This window comes from Numida meleagris, chromosome 5, assembly GCF_002078875.1.
Source record: "Numida meleagris isolate 19003 breed g44 Domestic line chromosome 5, NumMel1.0, whole genome shotgun sequence".
Taxonomy (NCBI): domain Eukaryota; kingdom Metazoa; phylum Chordata; class Aves; order Galliformes; family Numididae; genus Numida; species Numida meleagris.
Genome location: NC_034413.1, coordinates 71,167,215 through 71,184,383, shown reverse-complemented (window position 1 = coordinate 71,184,383; position 17,169 = coordinate 71,167,215). Strand labels below are relative to the sequence as shown.

The 17,169-nt window shown below is 39.7% G+C and overlaps 1 protein-coding gene across 5 annotated transcripts in view; it reads left to right on the top strand.

The window, feature by feature from the left end:
- CCDC148 (coiled-coil domain containing 148) overlaps nt 1-17,169 on the top strand; it is a 60,606-nt gene that overhangs the window by 11,088 nt on the left and 32,349 nt on the right. For 4 of the 5 annotated variants that reach the window (XM_021397722.1, XM_021397723.1, XM_021397725.1 and 1 more), the window contains exons 2-8: nt 4,569-4,643; nt 8,075-8,196; nt 11,089-11,192; nt 12,231-12,313; nt 12,476-12,639; nt 12,913-13,008; nt 13,081-13,277. In XM_021397722.1, the coding sequence (XP_021253397.1) occupies nt 4,589-4,643; nt 8,075-8,196; nt 11,089-11,192; nt 12,231-12,313; nt 12,476-12,639; nt 12,913-13,008; nt 13,081-13,277 (821 nt within the window). In that variant the 5' untranslated portion in view covers nt 4,569-4,588. The remainder of the gene's footprint in view (nt 1-4,568; nt 4,644-8,074; nt 8,197-11,088; nt 11,193-12,230; nt 12,314-12,475; nt 12,640-12,912; nt 13,009-13,080; nt 13,278-17,169) is intronic. The other variant, XM_021397726.1, reaches the window with a different exon arrangement.

The following is a 17,169-nucleotide window of genomic DNA, read 5'->3' as shown; positions in this document are numbered from 1 at the left end:
TTGCGGGGCACTGTGGGCAAAGTCAGTGCTCCCTGCTGCTGTTGTCCCTGGGGGCTGCTGGAGCTTTTGTCATTTTGTGCTGCAACCAGCACAGGGCAGAGCTGAGAAAGGCAATGCAGGTGGATTTCTAGTCTCTTTTTCTTTCAGTGTGAATTATTGGATAAAGTGTTTTGGATTAAATGCTCAAATGACATGATATCTCTCTTTGGTTTAGGATGTTTGAGGATGAGTGGTATGCACTACCTGAAAACATTCCGAGGAGATTATCCCTTAGTGTGTATGGACATGTGGGAGCACTCCTTATGGGTCACTGCTTAGGACTCTTCAGAAAGGGCACAAGAAACTGAAGTTTCCCTTCTCCTTTCTGCTCCTTTATCCCTAACCACTGCAATTCAGCATTTAAGGAAGGGAAGTTCCTTTTCTCTTTTTTGAATGGTACCCATATTTCCTTGTAGCGCTCTTCTGAAAAGCAGTTAAAAATTTTAAATGCTAAGGTGTCAACCTTTTTGAGGGCTTTCTTAATCTTTCTGACTGCAAATACTGAATGGATTGACCAAGCTTCTGGATAGCATGCATGATCCGAGCTGTGTTTTACGGGCATTAAAAACTGCTGAAAAAGGCTGCAGAAACAAATGTATTCCCAGTGAAAATATACAATGACTCTCAAAGTAAGAACGCTTGCTGCACAATGAAGTTACTCTTGTTCCAAGGAGGGCTACTTACTGAATAATTTTCCTTTACAGAAGAAGTATGTGAATTAAAGTCGCTGTATTGTAATCCGTGAAGGTGAACAGATTTCTGAAGTACTGAAGTCTTACTGAAATTGAGACTTTCACGCTTAAATTTCTTTAGGTTCGAAAACTGGTATATGGAAAAAAAAGGAGGCAGACAAAATATCAGGAATAGTTTACTCGCGAGATCTAACTCATTATCTGTGTTCAAGCAGCTGCAAAACTTTAAAGCTAATCATTTTCACTATGAAACATCAATTCTAGATGATAAGCTGTAGTGTTTGGTGCAAAATGTCACCTGAAACTTAGAAAAGGTGGCGGGGCAGACCTTGAGTGAGTGCTCCAAGAATTAACCCACTGTTAAATACATCTGTCATCTTTAAGTGCACAATTAATTCAGTCTTGGTGAGATTATCGTTATGATGAAAATATACCCAGCCCTGTTCCCCCTTAATACAGACTCCACACTGAGGAGAAATGCTAACAGATTGCAGAATTTAATGAAAGCAGTATCACAGTGGAAACTACTTTTTTAAGGTTACAAACTGGAAAAATTCTAATTGTCTCCTCAAGAGCAAAGGGAGGAGAGCGCTCAACGGCGCTGTCACATGTACTGAAATGCAGTAAATATCCCCTTGAATTCTTGCATTGCCTTTTGTCAACTGCAGTGGAAATGCAGGAGGAGGTAGGCAATATTTCTGCTGCGTATCATTGTCCATGGCTCATGCTTGTAAGAACAAAAATGGAAGTGGATTTTCTGGTCTCTGAAATTGCAGAGCTCGTTCACTCAGCAGGGATTTCCTTGGGCAGCTGACGCTGCACCGGGTGCTGTACCTGCTGCTGGGGGGGCCTGCCCCTGTCAGGAGCTGCGCTGGGTCGCTGGAGCATACACAGGCCCAGGCTGTACAGCTGCAGGTGGGGGGTAAATGCTTCTCAGAAGGACTGACCTTGTAAAGAGCCAAGTTGGAGAATCCTTTGAGGTACTGAATTCCCTCTAACATAAGCGTGGGGAAACTGGGTGCCAAGAATTGCGAGAACTAGAAGGCAAAGAAAAGCCATCCTGCTTTGTTACAGATCTCTCGATTTGACTCTGTGAGGAACTTTGATGTCTCACTCTGTGCTTAGAACTATCCCATGCTGTGTTTTCCTTTGTGGATACATGACGCTGCTTTTAGTTTGAGGAATTCTGGCAACTTGGTGAAAGCTGCTGCTTTCGCTGGGCTGATACAAGTCTGAGAAGTCAGAATTGTTCCACAAAGCACATGCGGTCCGTGCCGTGTCCAATGGAGATATGTATATCTGTGCTTGCAGAATCTCTGAATAATCTCTGAGTATGGTATCCTTGCTGCTGTCTCTGGCAAGGGAGATGAAAACTACCGTGTAAATATTAACCACAGCATGCAAATCCCTGAAGAGTAATTGCCAGCGTTTGAAATAGCGCTGCTGATCAACAGAGCTCAAGTGGCTGTGCAGAGAATGGTCACACTCACATAGAATCCCTCAGTTGATCCTTGCCCTTGTTTTCTTGGCCTCAACCAATGCAGCATGTCTCTGGTGCTATTAGAAGAGACCTGGGCAGTTATTCCTTGCTGTCATGTCAGTAGCAATGTCTGTAGGTGATGGTAATACTGAGCCACCACTGAGTGTTTGTGTCTTCCTGAACGAGGCTGGGGTTGTGATAGCTTGTGATTAAGTATTTCTTGTCCCAGTTGTATTTCTGCTGGCTCTTCCAAGAAGTAAAGATGAGCCTGTGCATAGTTGACCTTTCTAAGAAGCGGCAGAAGAATGTACTTTGTTTTTAGAGGGGAAAGAAGCAACATTTAAACTTTGTGTGTCTTGACATACTAAGTAAAGCTGTAACTCTCCTGCTGTACTGTGTTTTGTAAGTCTCTACATAGAGAATTTACATATAGAATGAATTTGATTAAAAAAAATCAATTCCAACTGAAGTATAAATGCAGGGAGAGAATTATGTGGAGACAAGTTGATATGCCAATAAAATATTACCATGACAAATAGGCCAAAGAAAACGGCTTCTATGTGGAATGACTCATTTACCCAGATGAATTTGGCCTCGTTACATGGTTACAGGTTAAAACCAAACAATTGCTTTAAGGACAGAAAATGGGATCAACAAAATGAATATGCTAATTCTTTTCTTTCTTTTTCCCTTGAGGAATGTGCAGACTTTGGGATAGCACCGTAAATTTATTTGCAAGTGACTTTTAGACTTTGTTAAGTTTGGTTTAGTGTGAGGGAGAGTTTCCTGTCATTTAAATAACATAGAAGAATAAGGACCGAGAAGCATTAGGAAGCGTCACGCCGTCAGTGAGTGTTCTCTATTTTCTACTTGCTGCCATCATCGAACATTCTTTGTACAGAACCTGATAGCCATGATTTTTCTTTGCTTTCTAACTTGCATCGTTAACTAAACGTGCAGGATGAATATCAAACGGGGGCTGGGAGCCACAAGAATGCCTGTGTGTCCGGTGGTGGCTGTAGTTTCAACTGCATTTACTGTTTTTTTGCAGTAATAATGGAACTTCATTCTATGAAACTTGTCCATCTAGGTCAGGTTTTTACACTTAAGCTGTTTTTGATGATTCTGCAATGCAGAATGCTGTCAGGAAGAAATATAGCTCACAGGAACGTACAATACTAAGCATCCTTGGTTGCAGTCTCACAGTTTGTGTTGACTGAAATTAATAGCTCTCTGTCAGAGTCATTCCCTTTCAGTTGCTTCTGCTGCTCTTCTCTGCCTTTCTTTTTGATGCATTGGGCCATCCCTGGAATTTGTGCGGATAAGCTGGTTCAACTAGCTAGAACAGCAGAAAAATAACTCCACAAAATACAGATGAACAGACTTTGCCGGTCTGCTATTTACTGTGCTGCTACTTGCTGCGGGACCAGGCAAATGCCAAAGCTGCACCACATTAGGTGGAATTTTTGTCTAGGAAGCATTGGTGAGGTGAAGCTGGGAATGAGGGGGAGGGTTCGGGGCAGACTGGCTGAATGCAGCCTTCCCCTTCTGCTGCGGTTCGGCCGTTCATCCAGTTCTGCTGAAACACCCAGTTTGTAGCTATTGCGTGCATGTTTTCTTCACATGCAAAACCTGTGATCGTGCCTAATTAAAGTGGAAATATGCTTTTAGGACATCAAAGTTGGTTTGTTTTTTAACTGCGTTGTACATCTTATTATTTACGGTTGGACTAGATGGTCTCAGAGGTATTTTCCAACTTTGGTGATTCTATGATTGCATTGTAAATGCTGGGTTGATCCCAGCGTGCTGTAGATCCTCGATGTACGCTGCCTGTAACCACTGCTCATTAAGAATTAAGCCAGTATTACTGAAGCGGCTGGGTTTGGTTGCCAGGTGTTAATGCAGAGACTCTTGAAGGGATAGAAAGAGATCTATATATAAACCATAGTATGTAAATACAAAAAAGAGAGGCCTTTCAGGCTTCATTTCCAAAAAATCAAAGAGCAGCTCAAAAAGCAATCTTCCATTTGGGCCAGTAGGACAGATACATTTTGAAAAGCAGAAAGGAAAGAATGGGTGATGTACTCGGTGTCAGTGTTACAGATTCATCAAATAAATAATATTTTGGTTTCCATTTCTCAGCTGCTCACTAAACAATATAAGAGATTTTTTGAACAACAGCAAAAAAAGTGAAATCTTTCTTAAAATGGAAGATGAACGTGTGTAATTTCTAATTACACTTTCAGTGAGATATGTCCACTCTTCTTGGAAACCAATGCGTGTTTATTGTAAATGTATTTTTAGATAGATAGCATCCACAGTGTTGGTGTTCTCAAGATGTGTTTATTTCTCAACAGATATTAAAAAACACATAAAAATGAGTGAACCAGACCACGGAACAATGTCCACAGCTCAGAGGATTAGTGATGTTGGTATGTACACTATCCTGTACAAATTCAATTGCATTGTCTCCATCAAAAATAAAACTGTTTATGAAATATTGTATGTGATTGCTACACATGGAAGCTGCCATAGGATTTTGATGTTTAATGCTGAATGTCTTTCCACGATGAGCTGCGGGGTCATTTTGTCAAGTTTTCTGTAGGCATGTAGCAAATGGGAGTCCTTAGGAGAGACTTGGAGGAGGGTCATGAGATAGCTTTGCAGGACTTGCCTTAGGATTTTATGTGGGGTCCTTCTGCAGTGCTGTATGTTAGAAATATCGCTTCCAGACACGACGTGCTTACTAATGAATGGAAAAAAAAGTTCATAGTAATACTTAATGGCAAGTTTCACTATTAAAGATGCTTAAAAATTATGGGAAGAAAAACCTTACTCTATGAAAATTCTCACTTTACACATGAAATTACTGAGGATCTGCATGCTGAAGCCTTACAGTGCCTGGGCAAATGTTGAAGTATTTTTGTTCACTATTAAAATTGTATCCCAGGTTTAGTCAATATTTATTACAGAGAGTTGTGAAAAAACATTAGCTTAGTATTTTTTACTAATGCGGATATGTATGTATGTATTTTTGTATGTGTATGTACATATTAGATACACAAAGGAATCTTTATATTTTTAAGTCGGAAGGCACATCCAGTGCAGTACCTATTAAACGTAAAGTTTTCATCTGATATGCTAGCAACCTCAGTTTGGAGTTAATTGTGCACGGGTAGATTTCATTGCCTTCAGAAATATCATCAAAGAGTAGGGTCCTCAGTAAAAGAAACTGATAAAGATTACAAGTGGAGATTCATAAGGTTCAGATGTACAAGGTAAAGCAAAAAACGTATCAAAAGCAAAGAGAAAAGTGAATGATGTGGGGTGAAAGATTTGGGAATTGAACCTGTCCTCCAACCCTTCTGATTCTGTCACATGTGAAGGAGTACCACCAAGTTTAACCTTTACATGTTTCCCTGATACACTTTTCTGTGGTCACAGTAAAAAAAAAAAATGCAGCCAAAGAAAAACAAACAGTGCTTCTCCCAGTGCTTTTTTTTTAAATAACATTCCATGTTCTTCTCTCTGTTCATGCAGTGCGGTGACTCATTCTCCTTTCCTTGCTTTCGGCACTGTCTGAGCACGATTGCTTCCTCTACATCAGTATGCCCTTTTACATTTTTCTTCCTGTTCTTCCATTCTTTTTGTTGTCTACCCTCTTCACTCATTTAATATTGTGAGAAGGAAAGAGAATAAAAAAGATGTGTTTGGTTTTTTGATCACACCCCTTATCCTTAATACACTGCACTGAGGAATAAAGCTGGCATGTAGAAAGGAGGGTTTCAAAAGCTGATGGTAAATGGCAGCTGTCAAACAGGGACACCAAGCTGTAATTTCATCGAGTTGTTTAAGGAGAACGACAGTGCTGTTGTAGGCCAAAGAATACTGGTTAGGCTATTGCAATTTTGAGTGTGATGCCCAGGTAAGTTCCTCACCCTGGATATCTGTACCGCAATTCAGAACAACTGGTGTGAGAGATTCGTGTTGGTGAAATGATTTCAGAATAACTCCTGATTCCTGATCGGAAGACAACATGAAAGGCTGAAAGTCAGCTGTGGCATGGCAACTGCAGCAGCTGTAACAGGCACTGAGTGAGAGAGGCAGATCTTTATCTCCTCTGGGAGGTGACTGTGTCCCACCTTTGTTCTGACACTTACCTGCACCATAGTATGCTATCCTGGAATTAAGTGAGAATTGAGGATGCTGGAAGACAAAAGATCACACTACCGTGTCTTTCCAAGATCATGAGATTTATGCCACACCAGAGAAGAAGCATAGAGATGTACTTAATTACTTTTATGAGTAGTTAGTATCAGTTATTAATAACAGTAGCAGTTACCAATTCATTTCTGATGAGTAGGACAGGATGAAACTGCAAACCTGGCTGATCTCACAGGTGGAATGCCTGCAGGGAGCCTGAATTACTGACGTTACAGAAATGCTCTGAGGCTCTTGCCGTGTCCTGCAGCTTCTGTGAGTGGACACCGATGCTGCTACTTGAAATGACTGTTTGCAGACTGGCAGTGATTTAAAGGCTTCAGGAGAGGTAGTGAAAGATTAATAGGCTTAAGAAGAAGAACTGAATGAGTGGTTGTTCAGAGGGTTTGGCTGCTAAACCTTTCCTTCTTTGAATGCAGAATGCTGTTACATAGAATCATAGAATCGCAGAATGGTTTGGGTTGGAAGGGACCTTTAAGATCATCCAGTTCCAACCCCCCGCTGTAGGCAGGGACACCTCCCTCTAGACCAGGTTGCTCACAGCCCTGGCCTTGAATGCTTCCAGAGAGGGGGCACCCACAACCTCGCTGGGCAGCCTGTTCCAGTGTCTTACCACCCTCACAGTAAAGATTTTCTTCCTGATATCTAGTCTACATGATCTCTGATGGACAAAGTTGTAAATAGTCTCAGAAGGAAGGAAAAAGTCTTCATGTAGAATCTTGCTAGCTTGGGGAAGACGATTTCAAATCTGGATCTAGGGGAACAAAAGACTGTGGATGAACAGTGCTCCCTACGGGTCTAAAAACCAGGGAAAAGAGTTGTTCATACCAAGATTATAGGGAAGATAAAATGAAAGAAATTTTCCCTCAGTGAGATCTCTTGAAAGGAAGGGATAAATGAGTTAGCATCACTGTGTGGTGAAAGACCAGCATGGTTAAGCATTATCAAATGCTTTTTCAGCTCAGCTGCTTCCTCTGCTTTTTGTGGGCAACAGTCTTTCAGTACTGTGACAACCTTTCAAATGGTGATGATGGGGCATAGGCAGAAAGTGGGCATTCTGAACCGTACCACACGTGACAGGAGCTAAGTGTAATGCTTCCCTTGCTTTTTTTAAGGAAGTTCTGTAGAAAAATTATACTGTTCTTATGGCTGGAGATTTGATGAGAAGTGTAACTGAGACTCCTTTTGTTCACATTCAAGTATTAATTTTTAGAGCTTTTATTTTTTATTTTTTTTAAATCCTACTAATCAATTCATACATGACAATAAATGTTGAGGCGGTATTCCGGTTTGTGTAATAATTATGCCTACATTGAAACTTATGTATTTCTGTGTCAGAATTTACTGAAATTCCAGTAAGTTCAATTTGAGGTGAATTATTCTTTAAGTTCACATAGAAAAAAATAACTGCTTTTATTAAACTATTTGTGAAAGGACAAAAGGCTAATTTTTCTTACTGTTTCTACCAGCTCATGTTTATTTCAGATTCTTATTCATCACCTACAAATCTCTGTTATGGAAACTTCTGATGTTTTTATTATACTGTTTCTAATTTCTATCATAATGCTTTTGTTTTATGGCTCATACTTAAAATATTTCTTGAGAATTTGACATGATTGTAAATGTTTTATGTGATAACTAGAAAATCTGGTGATTCCTGTGAGAAATGCTCTTTGCAGTCAGAAGTATAAACCCATTGACTACAAACATCTATGTGAACTCACTGCAGCAGAAAAAATGACTTCCACAAAAATTCAGTTAAAGGTATGTTTTTTTTAATTTGAATTATCATTTTGTTTAATACAATGATCATATTTCTGTTCACTGCCTGCATGGAATCTGACAATGAGTAAGAATAATAAATTGTTTTGACAGTGTTCAAAGGAGCAAAAAGTGCGAGTTTACTCCGCTGTTAATTTTACTTGGACGCTTCAGTGTTGAAGTGTGGAATTTCCTGGAACAGAAGATACAAAATATGTGTGGGATCTTCCCAAAAAGACAGGAAACATGTAATTGCTTAGAGGAAATTTGTCTGTGCTCATTACATAACCATCTTAAAATACTGAGGATAATGAGAACTTATGGGAATGAATGGGCATTGATCCCGAAATAAATTCAACAATAAATACGGATATTAAATGAGAATTTCCAGAAGTCTAGCCAGAGGTAGGTCTTGAGAAGAAAATAAAATGGGTTTTATAGCCGCATAATGTAAACTTTCATCTAGACAATTGGAAAGGTATAAGTAGCTTTAGTATGTCCCAAATGATAAATAAAATATTAATACTAATAAAGTTCAGTGAAAGATTTAACTCTACTTTTACTAGGAATGATGATTTAAAACATGTTGACAAAGCAGAGTGACTGGCAGATCTGAAGGAGAAGCAAAACTCAGTGCTGTCAAACTGGAGAAAAAAATAAATACCAAATCCAGTATCCAGCCTAAATGCCAAAGAATAAGTACTCAATCCAGTGATGCAATCTCAGATGCAAATATTTTTTGTAAGTCTGATCTCAAAGACATGTATTAAATCCACAGAACAATGGGTGATACCATATGAGTGGAAAATAGCAAAGTGGTCTAGTATATTAAGAATGGGTATATATATATAAGACTGAGGCTGGCTTCTGATGCTGGAATGCATTGCAAGTAAGCTTGCCCAGCTACTGTGCAGCACGATGCAGCTGGCAATCAGACTACATGGTGCTCTGAGGCCTCTAGCTGTGGGAGACCATATGGGACTTCGATGGCTACCGGACCTCCTTGGGAAGAACCAGCACTGCTAGCTCCCTCAGCCTGCCTCCGCAGCAGAAGTGCCCCAGCCCCCCGAGCATCCTTGAGGTCTCCTCTGGACCTCCTCCAAGTGGTCCATGTGCTGGGTGCCCCAGAGCTGAGTGCAGCACTGTAGGGGAGGGGTGCAGGAGAGTGGAGCAGAGGGGGACAATCACCTCCCTGACCTGCTGGTCACTGTAGGATTACAGCAACCTTATATCTATCTTATAGCTGTTACTATAAGATTATTTCAAGGATATATTAAACTTTACTTATGTAAAGATCTACTTCATCTCGTTTCCCATCAGTTTTAGAACAGATAATGTATGTATTTTCCAGTTACTTTAAATATGCTGTTTAATGAAATTTTGTTTTAAGCACCTGATGGTAATCAAGAGGAAGATGAAGGTAACTTTTTAAATAGGAAAATATATAAGCAGAAAAATGAGGCATTTTCTTTAATTCAAAAGCAATGTGATGTACTTACTGAAAGCATCAAACAGGTGTTCTCAGGTCCTCTTAACAGTGCAGTCACATATGTGTCTTCCTATCAACTCCTTGGTTCTCGTTCACAGTTGCATAATCTCTCAATAGCACCTATTACAACTTCTGACATGAAAAGTACCACCAAACAGGTTTCTTACCTAAGCACAATGGATTAACCACATTCTTGTTTCAGGTTTCGACTAGATATATTCATCTCTGCTTCACTTACTAAGTATAAATGTTTCAAAGCCTGCAGGTACTGCCTACCCAGCAGGTGGAGGGAGTGCAAAGGACATCTCCTAGGGGCTTTGCTGTCCCTGTTTTTGTGCATGTGAATATCAAGGGCAGTGTGTGGTTCTGTCCTGCTTTCACAATGCAGGAAAGCTGACTCTGCATTTTTACAGAGCAGATTACTTCCACCTAAGCCAAGCGAAAAACTAGTGGCTGTTTCAGAGCAATGTTTTTTTCCTAGACTCATGAGAAGTGAGATACTTATTCTTTACGGCCTATTATGAAGCAGGACAAGAGTTTCCAAATTCTTTTCCTTGTTTTGCTCCCACTATGCAGTAGAATGACCTATCTGCATGAAAGTAGGTCTAAGGAGGAAAACAACCAAACAGAAGGTCAGGGCATTGGGTGTGGGGGGTTGAGTTGAGTGATCCTCTGCAAATAGAGGGGTTTTTGCCACTTGAAGCAGTTGGCTGGGGAGTGCTGGGGTTGGGTGGTATAGAGGAAGGTGGTGGTGGGAAGCAAAAAGAGAAGTAGTAGGAGAGGAGCAAATGTCTGCTGGGCATTCTTCTGTCGTTTCTTTCTTCACTGTTGATTAGCCAGAATGTCTGGGTGCTACTTCATCTGCTGTTCCATGATGGCTTTTCCTCTAGTTTTAGAAGTAACTCCATCCTTCTGAAAACATGCCTTCCTGTTCTATATGAAGTTGGAAGAAATGTCTTTGTGAAGTCTGCAGACAAATTCAGAGCATCTTTAATTGGACAGATTTAGAAAAGCACCCTTTTTTCAGTAACCAATTTTAAAAATAATTTTTCTTTAAAGATATGCTTTCGCTCTTCCATCTTCCCACCTGTAAGAAAGTTTGTTCTTCTTGTTTTTTTTCCCTTACTCATCCACCCTCTTTATCCTCTGCGGAGTAGGAATGTGAAGGAAAAGGAGAAGAAGAAGAAAATGGATTACACTTTTTTCATTTATCATTTTAATTGAAACGTGAAGTGGAATAAAATTTTTCATGCGAATTAATTACATTTGAACCCCTTGTTCTTTAGAAAATAGCTTTGTAAAGAGCTTTTAGGTTTTCTGTTCTGTAATTCAGTTTCAATATGAAGAAATTTGATAAAGATATTGAACATACCAAAAATACTTACAGTCTTTTAATCTTCTTGCAGATCAAAAAAATGGAGAAAATTTCAAAAATTAACAAAGAGCACATGCTTCTGAAACAGCATTGCCAAGTGTGGTGGCAAGAGTATAAAAGACTTAGTGAGAACAGGTAAGACCTGAGGAATCTTATTCATTGTTAAACAAATACATCAGTAGGCAGAGGTTGTTGTGCAGCACACTTGATTAAAGGGACATCAGAAGGAGAAGATAAATCTTTGTGCAGGCAAGAGAGTTTGTGACTGCCGTTGAAAGGAATCTGTAGATGCAAAGAGAACAGTTTAAAAATGGGCAGAACAAGGTGGACGTTCTACATGTACATAGATCACTCCAAAAGTAATGCCTCCTATTTCTTTCCATGGAAACTACACCAGCTACTAAGAGCACAATAATGCTATTTGATAAAGTTCTCAGCTACAAAACATTATTTTTCAACAAAGTCACAACCATTAGCTATGCATTTTCACCAGTGCTGAACAAGAGCCTGCATGCCATGCTTGTAAAAATTTGCACCAGCAGAGGTGACTCTTGCCATTGCTGAAAGGCACCACCCACTGCCTCGCTGTGCTCACATCCGCTGTTTGGTCTCCATAACCATTCAGCAAGCACTGATGAATGTCAGTGGGGTGCAATTTTTTTCACATGGAGGCATTCAGTTGCACACCTTTGCTCCACACACGCACCCAAGTCAGATGCCATTCTGTCAGTCTGCCCCTCTGCTGCCATCTGTTGCATGGCTGCACAATGTAGCGGGTTGTTGGCGGGCAGGTTCAGCCTCTGATACCTTATCTACTACATCCTCCCCCTCTACTCTGAGCTGGGGAGGACACGTCTGGGACACATCTGTGACTAGTCCTGGCCTCCACAGGTCAAAAAAGACAGGAAGCTTCTAGAGAGTCCAGCTGAGGGCCATAAAGATGGTCAGGGACTGGGGCACCTCCCGTACAAGGAACCACTGAGAAACCTGGGACTTTTCAACCTGGACAAGAGAAGAGTGAGAGAGGATCTGATCATCAAACTCCTGCCCTTAGTACCTTCTAATGTGGAGAATCCTTTTTATTTAATGAATGAATTATTTGAGGTTTAACATTCTTGTAAACTTAACAAATAAGAAATCAACTCTTCTGTAAAACTCATTCATACCTTGCAGGGAAAAAGCAGAAGCAGAAATACGGACTCTTCTTGATGAAGGAAGTCATAAGTATGACTTTTTTTTGGATATGTGGGACTTGGGTAAGAATTTTCAATTCATTTCTTGATTATTTATTACAGTCAAAATTGTCTTAATTACTTGTTGAGTTTTTAAATACCTGTCATGACAGTTTTCAATTTAGGAAGCACAGCGCTGCGTGATACTTTGTGTTTTAGAGAGCTTTATGTTTCATTTGCATATAGAGCATAAACTGTCACAGGAGCGGGATGCTTACCAAACAGATACTGTGGCTCCTATCTGGCAACTAAGAGAGAATTTGAAATTCTGGCTGTCTGAAATGCAACATTACCTCACAGAAGACTTGTCTCTGAAATACAAGTTCAATCTAGCTGACAAGTTACGGCAGGTTGGCATTTTAACATTACTTTTGTAATTTCTTATCATGGGCTATTTAGCATTTTCATTTATTTTTTATGTAATGTTTTGAGACTAAAGCTGATGTTCAGACTATTCAGTCAGTATTCAGTAAGTTCTGCGCTTGCCATAGTGCAAATCTGTTTCACTGAAACTTGTAAAAGCCTAGCAGAGTTAAACTGGAAATCAAGCTTTTTGTTTCGAAATAAGAAATTTCATATTCTAACAGTATAAAGAAGTAACAGGAATGTATTTCATGAAATAGATGGAATCTGTGAAGAAGCAATGGAAAACGGTTTTGGAATTTCTTAACCTCGAGAGTCTGGCTTTGGAAAGAGAGCTTCAAGACTACAAAACAAAAGTAAGCTTTTCCTTATGAATTTAGTTAACAATTTTGGAGAAAAAATATAATGCAGAGTAGTGTGCTGAGTAGCATTTTTCATCACAGGCTTTAACACATTGTTTTGAAGAGAAAAATGGACTTTTCCATGAAGTTCCTTCAGCTCTACTGTCTTTGGAGTTCCCCTATCCAGACTTGAAGAGCTTAGTTATCAGTGAATACTGTAAGCTTGCAAACGAATACTGGTCTAAGCTGCAAGAGATTGATGAACAGCTAAACGTCATATATAGGTAATGATATCTGTTTCTGGGTTTCTTTTGCAGAGGATAACATAAACTTTAATGTGTTTTGCAATTCGCAGGTCCTGCAGTTTCCTTTCCTATAAGGGTTGGTTCTATTTTATTTGATGCAGAGTACAGTTGACTCACTGCCCAGCTCTCTGGGGCTAAAGCCAGCAGCTGTTTGCACAGATCTTAAATGCATTTATCTATAAAGCTCATAAATAAGTCCAGTCTTTTAAAGAATTTTGGATCATTGTACTAATTATCATAATAAATGAATGTAAGAATATATATATGTAGAGTAGTTCAAAGGAGGAGAGATTTTTCTGTAAATGAAAACGTTAATAGAAAGAACACAAGTATTCATTTTTGAATCTGGAAAAGTAACATAACTAGAAATGTAATATGTAACCTAGAAATGTAATATGTTAATGGGAGTACAGATCTGCTTTCCTGCTCCAGCTAACTGGAGTCCAGGAGAGTGTATTGAGCTGCAGCTGTTGTACCAGCCTCAGCTTCTTTTTGTTCTTTACTGATACTCCTCCAGATTAAAATGATGTCAGGTTTTAAGAAGGTGGAGAGTGGGAAGGTCAGTGGAATTGTTTGGAGCCTGGGCAGAATAAACTGGAGAGAGCAGAAGCAGCCCTGTGTTTCGTCAGTAAAACGATCACAAACTAGTTCTAAAACTCCCCCTTTTCCTACATGCGCTTGCAGTGCAGCACTTAAACAGCCTGCTGCTGCTGGTGAATTAGTTTGAGAACGCTCAAACAGGTGTAAGATGTTGGATCCCCTAGAAAGTGATGTTATCTACATATCTTTTGTATAAACTGCCTAGATATTTTGTAGGGCCTTCTCCTTCTGTTGTCTGAAACTAGTCTTTTGTTACTGTAATGTCCTAGGTGTTATAACATGACACTCTCCAATTTTTATAGCATTTGTTAAGCAGCAAGTGGCAAATTTATAGCAGTTTCAATGTTTATTGCTTTTAGAAACTGAAGATTTTTTTTTTCAAGCATAATACAGGATGATGATGTTTGATCAATCTAAATTCACTTCCTTTATTTCTGCCGAAACATAAATTTTGTTTCTGGGAAAAACCCAAGTTCTAAATTATCCCATAAATTGTGGACTTGGAACTGATGTATTATAGCTGATGATTCTCTAAATACTACTATATTTTTGCCACAATTTCCAAGGATATCTGAATTATTTAAATAACTGAAAGATGGATGTAGTACTACATATTCAGCACCGTATCCTCAGCAACATCCTTTCCAATGAAAGGGATATTATGACTAAGTTGAGTAAATGTGGTTCCTTTTTTCAGGCCCGTTAACAGGATGTTTCTGGTGGAACAATCAGCAGTGACATAATTGATGGCCGGGGAAGTTAACATCTCGCTTGGTGGCATTAATCATATCACAGAATATAAAATCATTGTTGCAGTCTGTCTGCAGATTCAACACGGCAGTGCATCAAGTTTATGTTGTCCCAGCTATTGCAAAGGATGTGTGGGGATTATAGGGCAGAGCGGGGAGCTTCCCTTCCGAGTTCTTTTGTGTTCTTTAAAAGTGTAAAGCCAGGGATTAACCCTGGGTAAATTTGTTTCAAAGGAAGCAGCTGCCCCAGCCTTTCTGAATGTAAGACAATCTCCCCGTTTCAGTTCTGAAACAGAATCAAGACTGAAATGTTGGGTTGTGCCGTCAGCCTTGTAAATGTTTGTGAAGACCCTGGTGCTGAAGAAGTATAGTAGCTTAAATATTAACGTGAAGAGTGCTGTCGCTTTTCAAATTTTATTTAGATGAGGTCTTCCTTTATGTAATTTTACAGAAGTTTAATTAGGAAAATGTCTTGCATTTAATGAAGCAAGATATTTTGTAATTCTCTGTGCATGTAATGGTTACAAATATGCTGGACTGGATCACGTTTCCTTTAGCTGTTTGTCTGTGTACAGCTGACCAAATCTCTTCACAGCTGACAAACTAAGACTTTTGCAGTCTGTGTTTCCCTGCTTACAATAACCTGCATGTGGCTCCAGCTGTTAGCTCCCTGGGCCATCTTCCACAACTCCCAGTTTCTCCATCTTGTTCCCAAGCAGCACAGCACCCATCGTTAGCTGGCCTTGTTCCTGAGCAGCACAGCACCCACCGTTAGCTGCCATCACAGCAGTGGACAGTCAGAGGGATCCTTAGGGAGGTGAGAGGGCTGAGGCAGATGTGGGTGCAAGACCTTGCGCATCCCTGTGCCCTGCAGATCTGGGGCACCAGGCTGGCCTACTGAGTGCAGGGTCTGTGCCAGTCCCTGCTTTCAGGCGGGTGGTGCAGTGTCTCCTGGTCAGGATGTGCTTTACTGTAGGCAAAAGACCTCTAGTTGTTCACAAGCCTGCATGTTTGGAAAGGATGCTGTGTGTTATCTTAAGAAAAAGAAATGTAGTCCGTTAAGCATCCATAGGAGCAGTTGCAGTCAAAGGGGTTTAAGTCATAGCAAAGAATAATTAATTTGTTCATTAAAGTTACTCTTCAGAATGCCTATACCTCAAAATACCAAATTATGACACAGATTCTAAAATTAATAACTGAACTGATTTCATTGAAAACATTCTCTAGAGAAAAGAAGAGGGGGGTGGTGTTTAAAGCACTCATTTCTGAGGATCAGTTGCAGGACACCTTTCATAGAGGCTGCAGGAATAGCACGTCTTTCCATCGCCTCCTCTTATCACAGCTCAGGAGCTCTTGCCCTGGAGACCCACAGCCTAGCCTTGCAGTTACAGGATTGTACTGCAGCCATTCCCTTTTTGATGGGTTCCTTAACCCCTTTTACTCTCTTGGGCACTATTTCCTCTTTGTTCCTAGAAAATGGAAGCACCCTACGCTCAGCCATCTACATTCATTGTCTTTCATGAAAAATTAAGGAGTAGCCTATAAAGAAGCACTTTCATTGCTAGAGAATGTCTGCTTTACTAAAGTCATTTCCCATTTTATGTTGTCTCCAACGCTTGCACAGTAGCTGTCAGTCATTGAAAATAAACTTTTTACAGGAGCTGGATCTTCTCTCTCTCCATTTTGAAACCACCTCCATTTCTTTTCATGGTGCTGGATCTAAAAGTGAACAGCTGCATCTTGGAAATAGTTTGTCAGATATTCCACACAGTTTATGAAAAGTTAAAAGAAAATGAATGGAGAGTAAGAGTAACATAAGTCTATCTCAGGTAAAATTGTGGAGGGAAAGATTGCTCTGGCCACGATTTCATTAATTTTAATATTAATCAGTGTCCAAATCCAGATTATTACTTCAGTATTCTTAGCACTAAACTGGTAGCTGGGTTGGTTCATATAATTACCTTCTTCTAATTTTCCCTAGGCTTTTAGTCACTTTTGAAAAGAAGTCACTAGGATTGAGAGACCTTTTGGTCTTAGTATTGCTGCTCTTACATTAATGCTGTCGATAAAAGCATGATATTAATGCTTGCAAGGCAAATATTCGGATGGAGGGTAAAATCTAATCTCCATCTCGTCTTCCTGTGTTTGAGTTTTTGGATGTTTGTTACATCTTGCTGCTCCAATTTTCTGAAATTTTGAGGACAGACTGATTATTACATCTTCTATTTAAAAGAAACATAAATCTTATGCCTTGATGATGATTCTGTGGCTGTCAGAAGCTTGTTTAACTAATTCCTCATTGAGCTGCATACTGATGTTATCATTTCATCCATTTTGATAATTTAATTAGTGCTCAGTAGTGGAGACTAATTGTTTTCCTTTTTCACACTGTTTTTTTTTTTTCATGTTGTGTGACTATTAACATAACTTAAGAAACACAATGTCATTCCCTAATAAAAAGTCAGGTTAGAAAAAGGAATAATTCATTCAGATGACAGCACAGTAAATGCTTACATTACAAA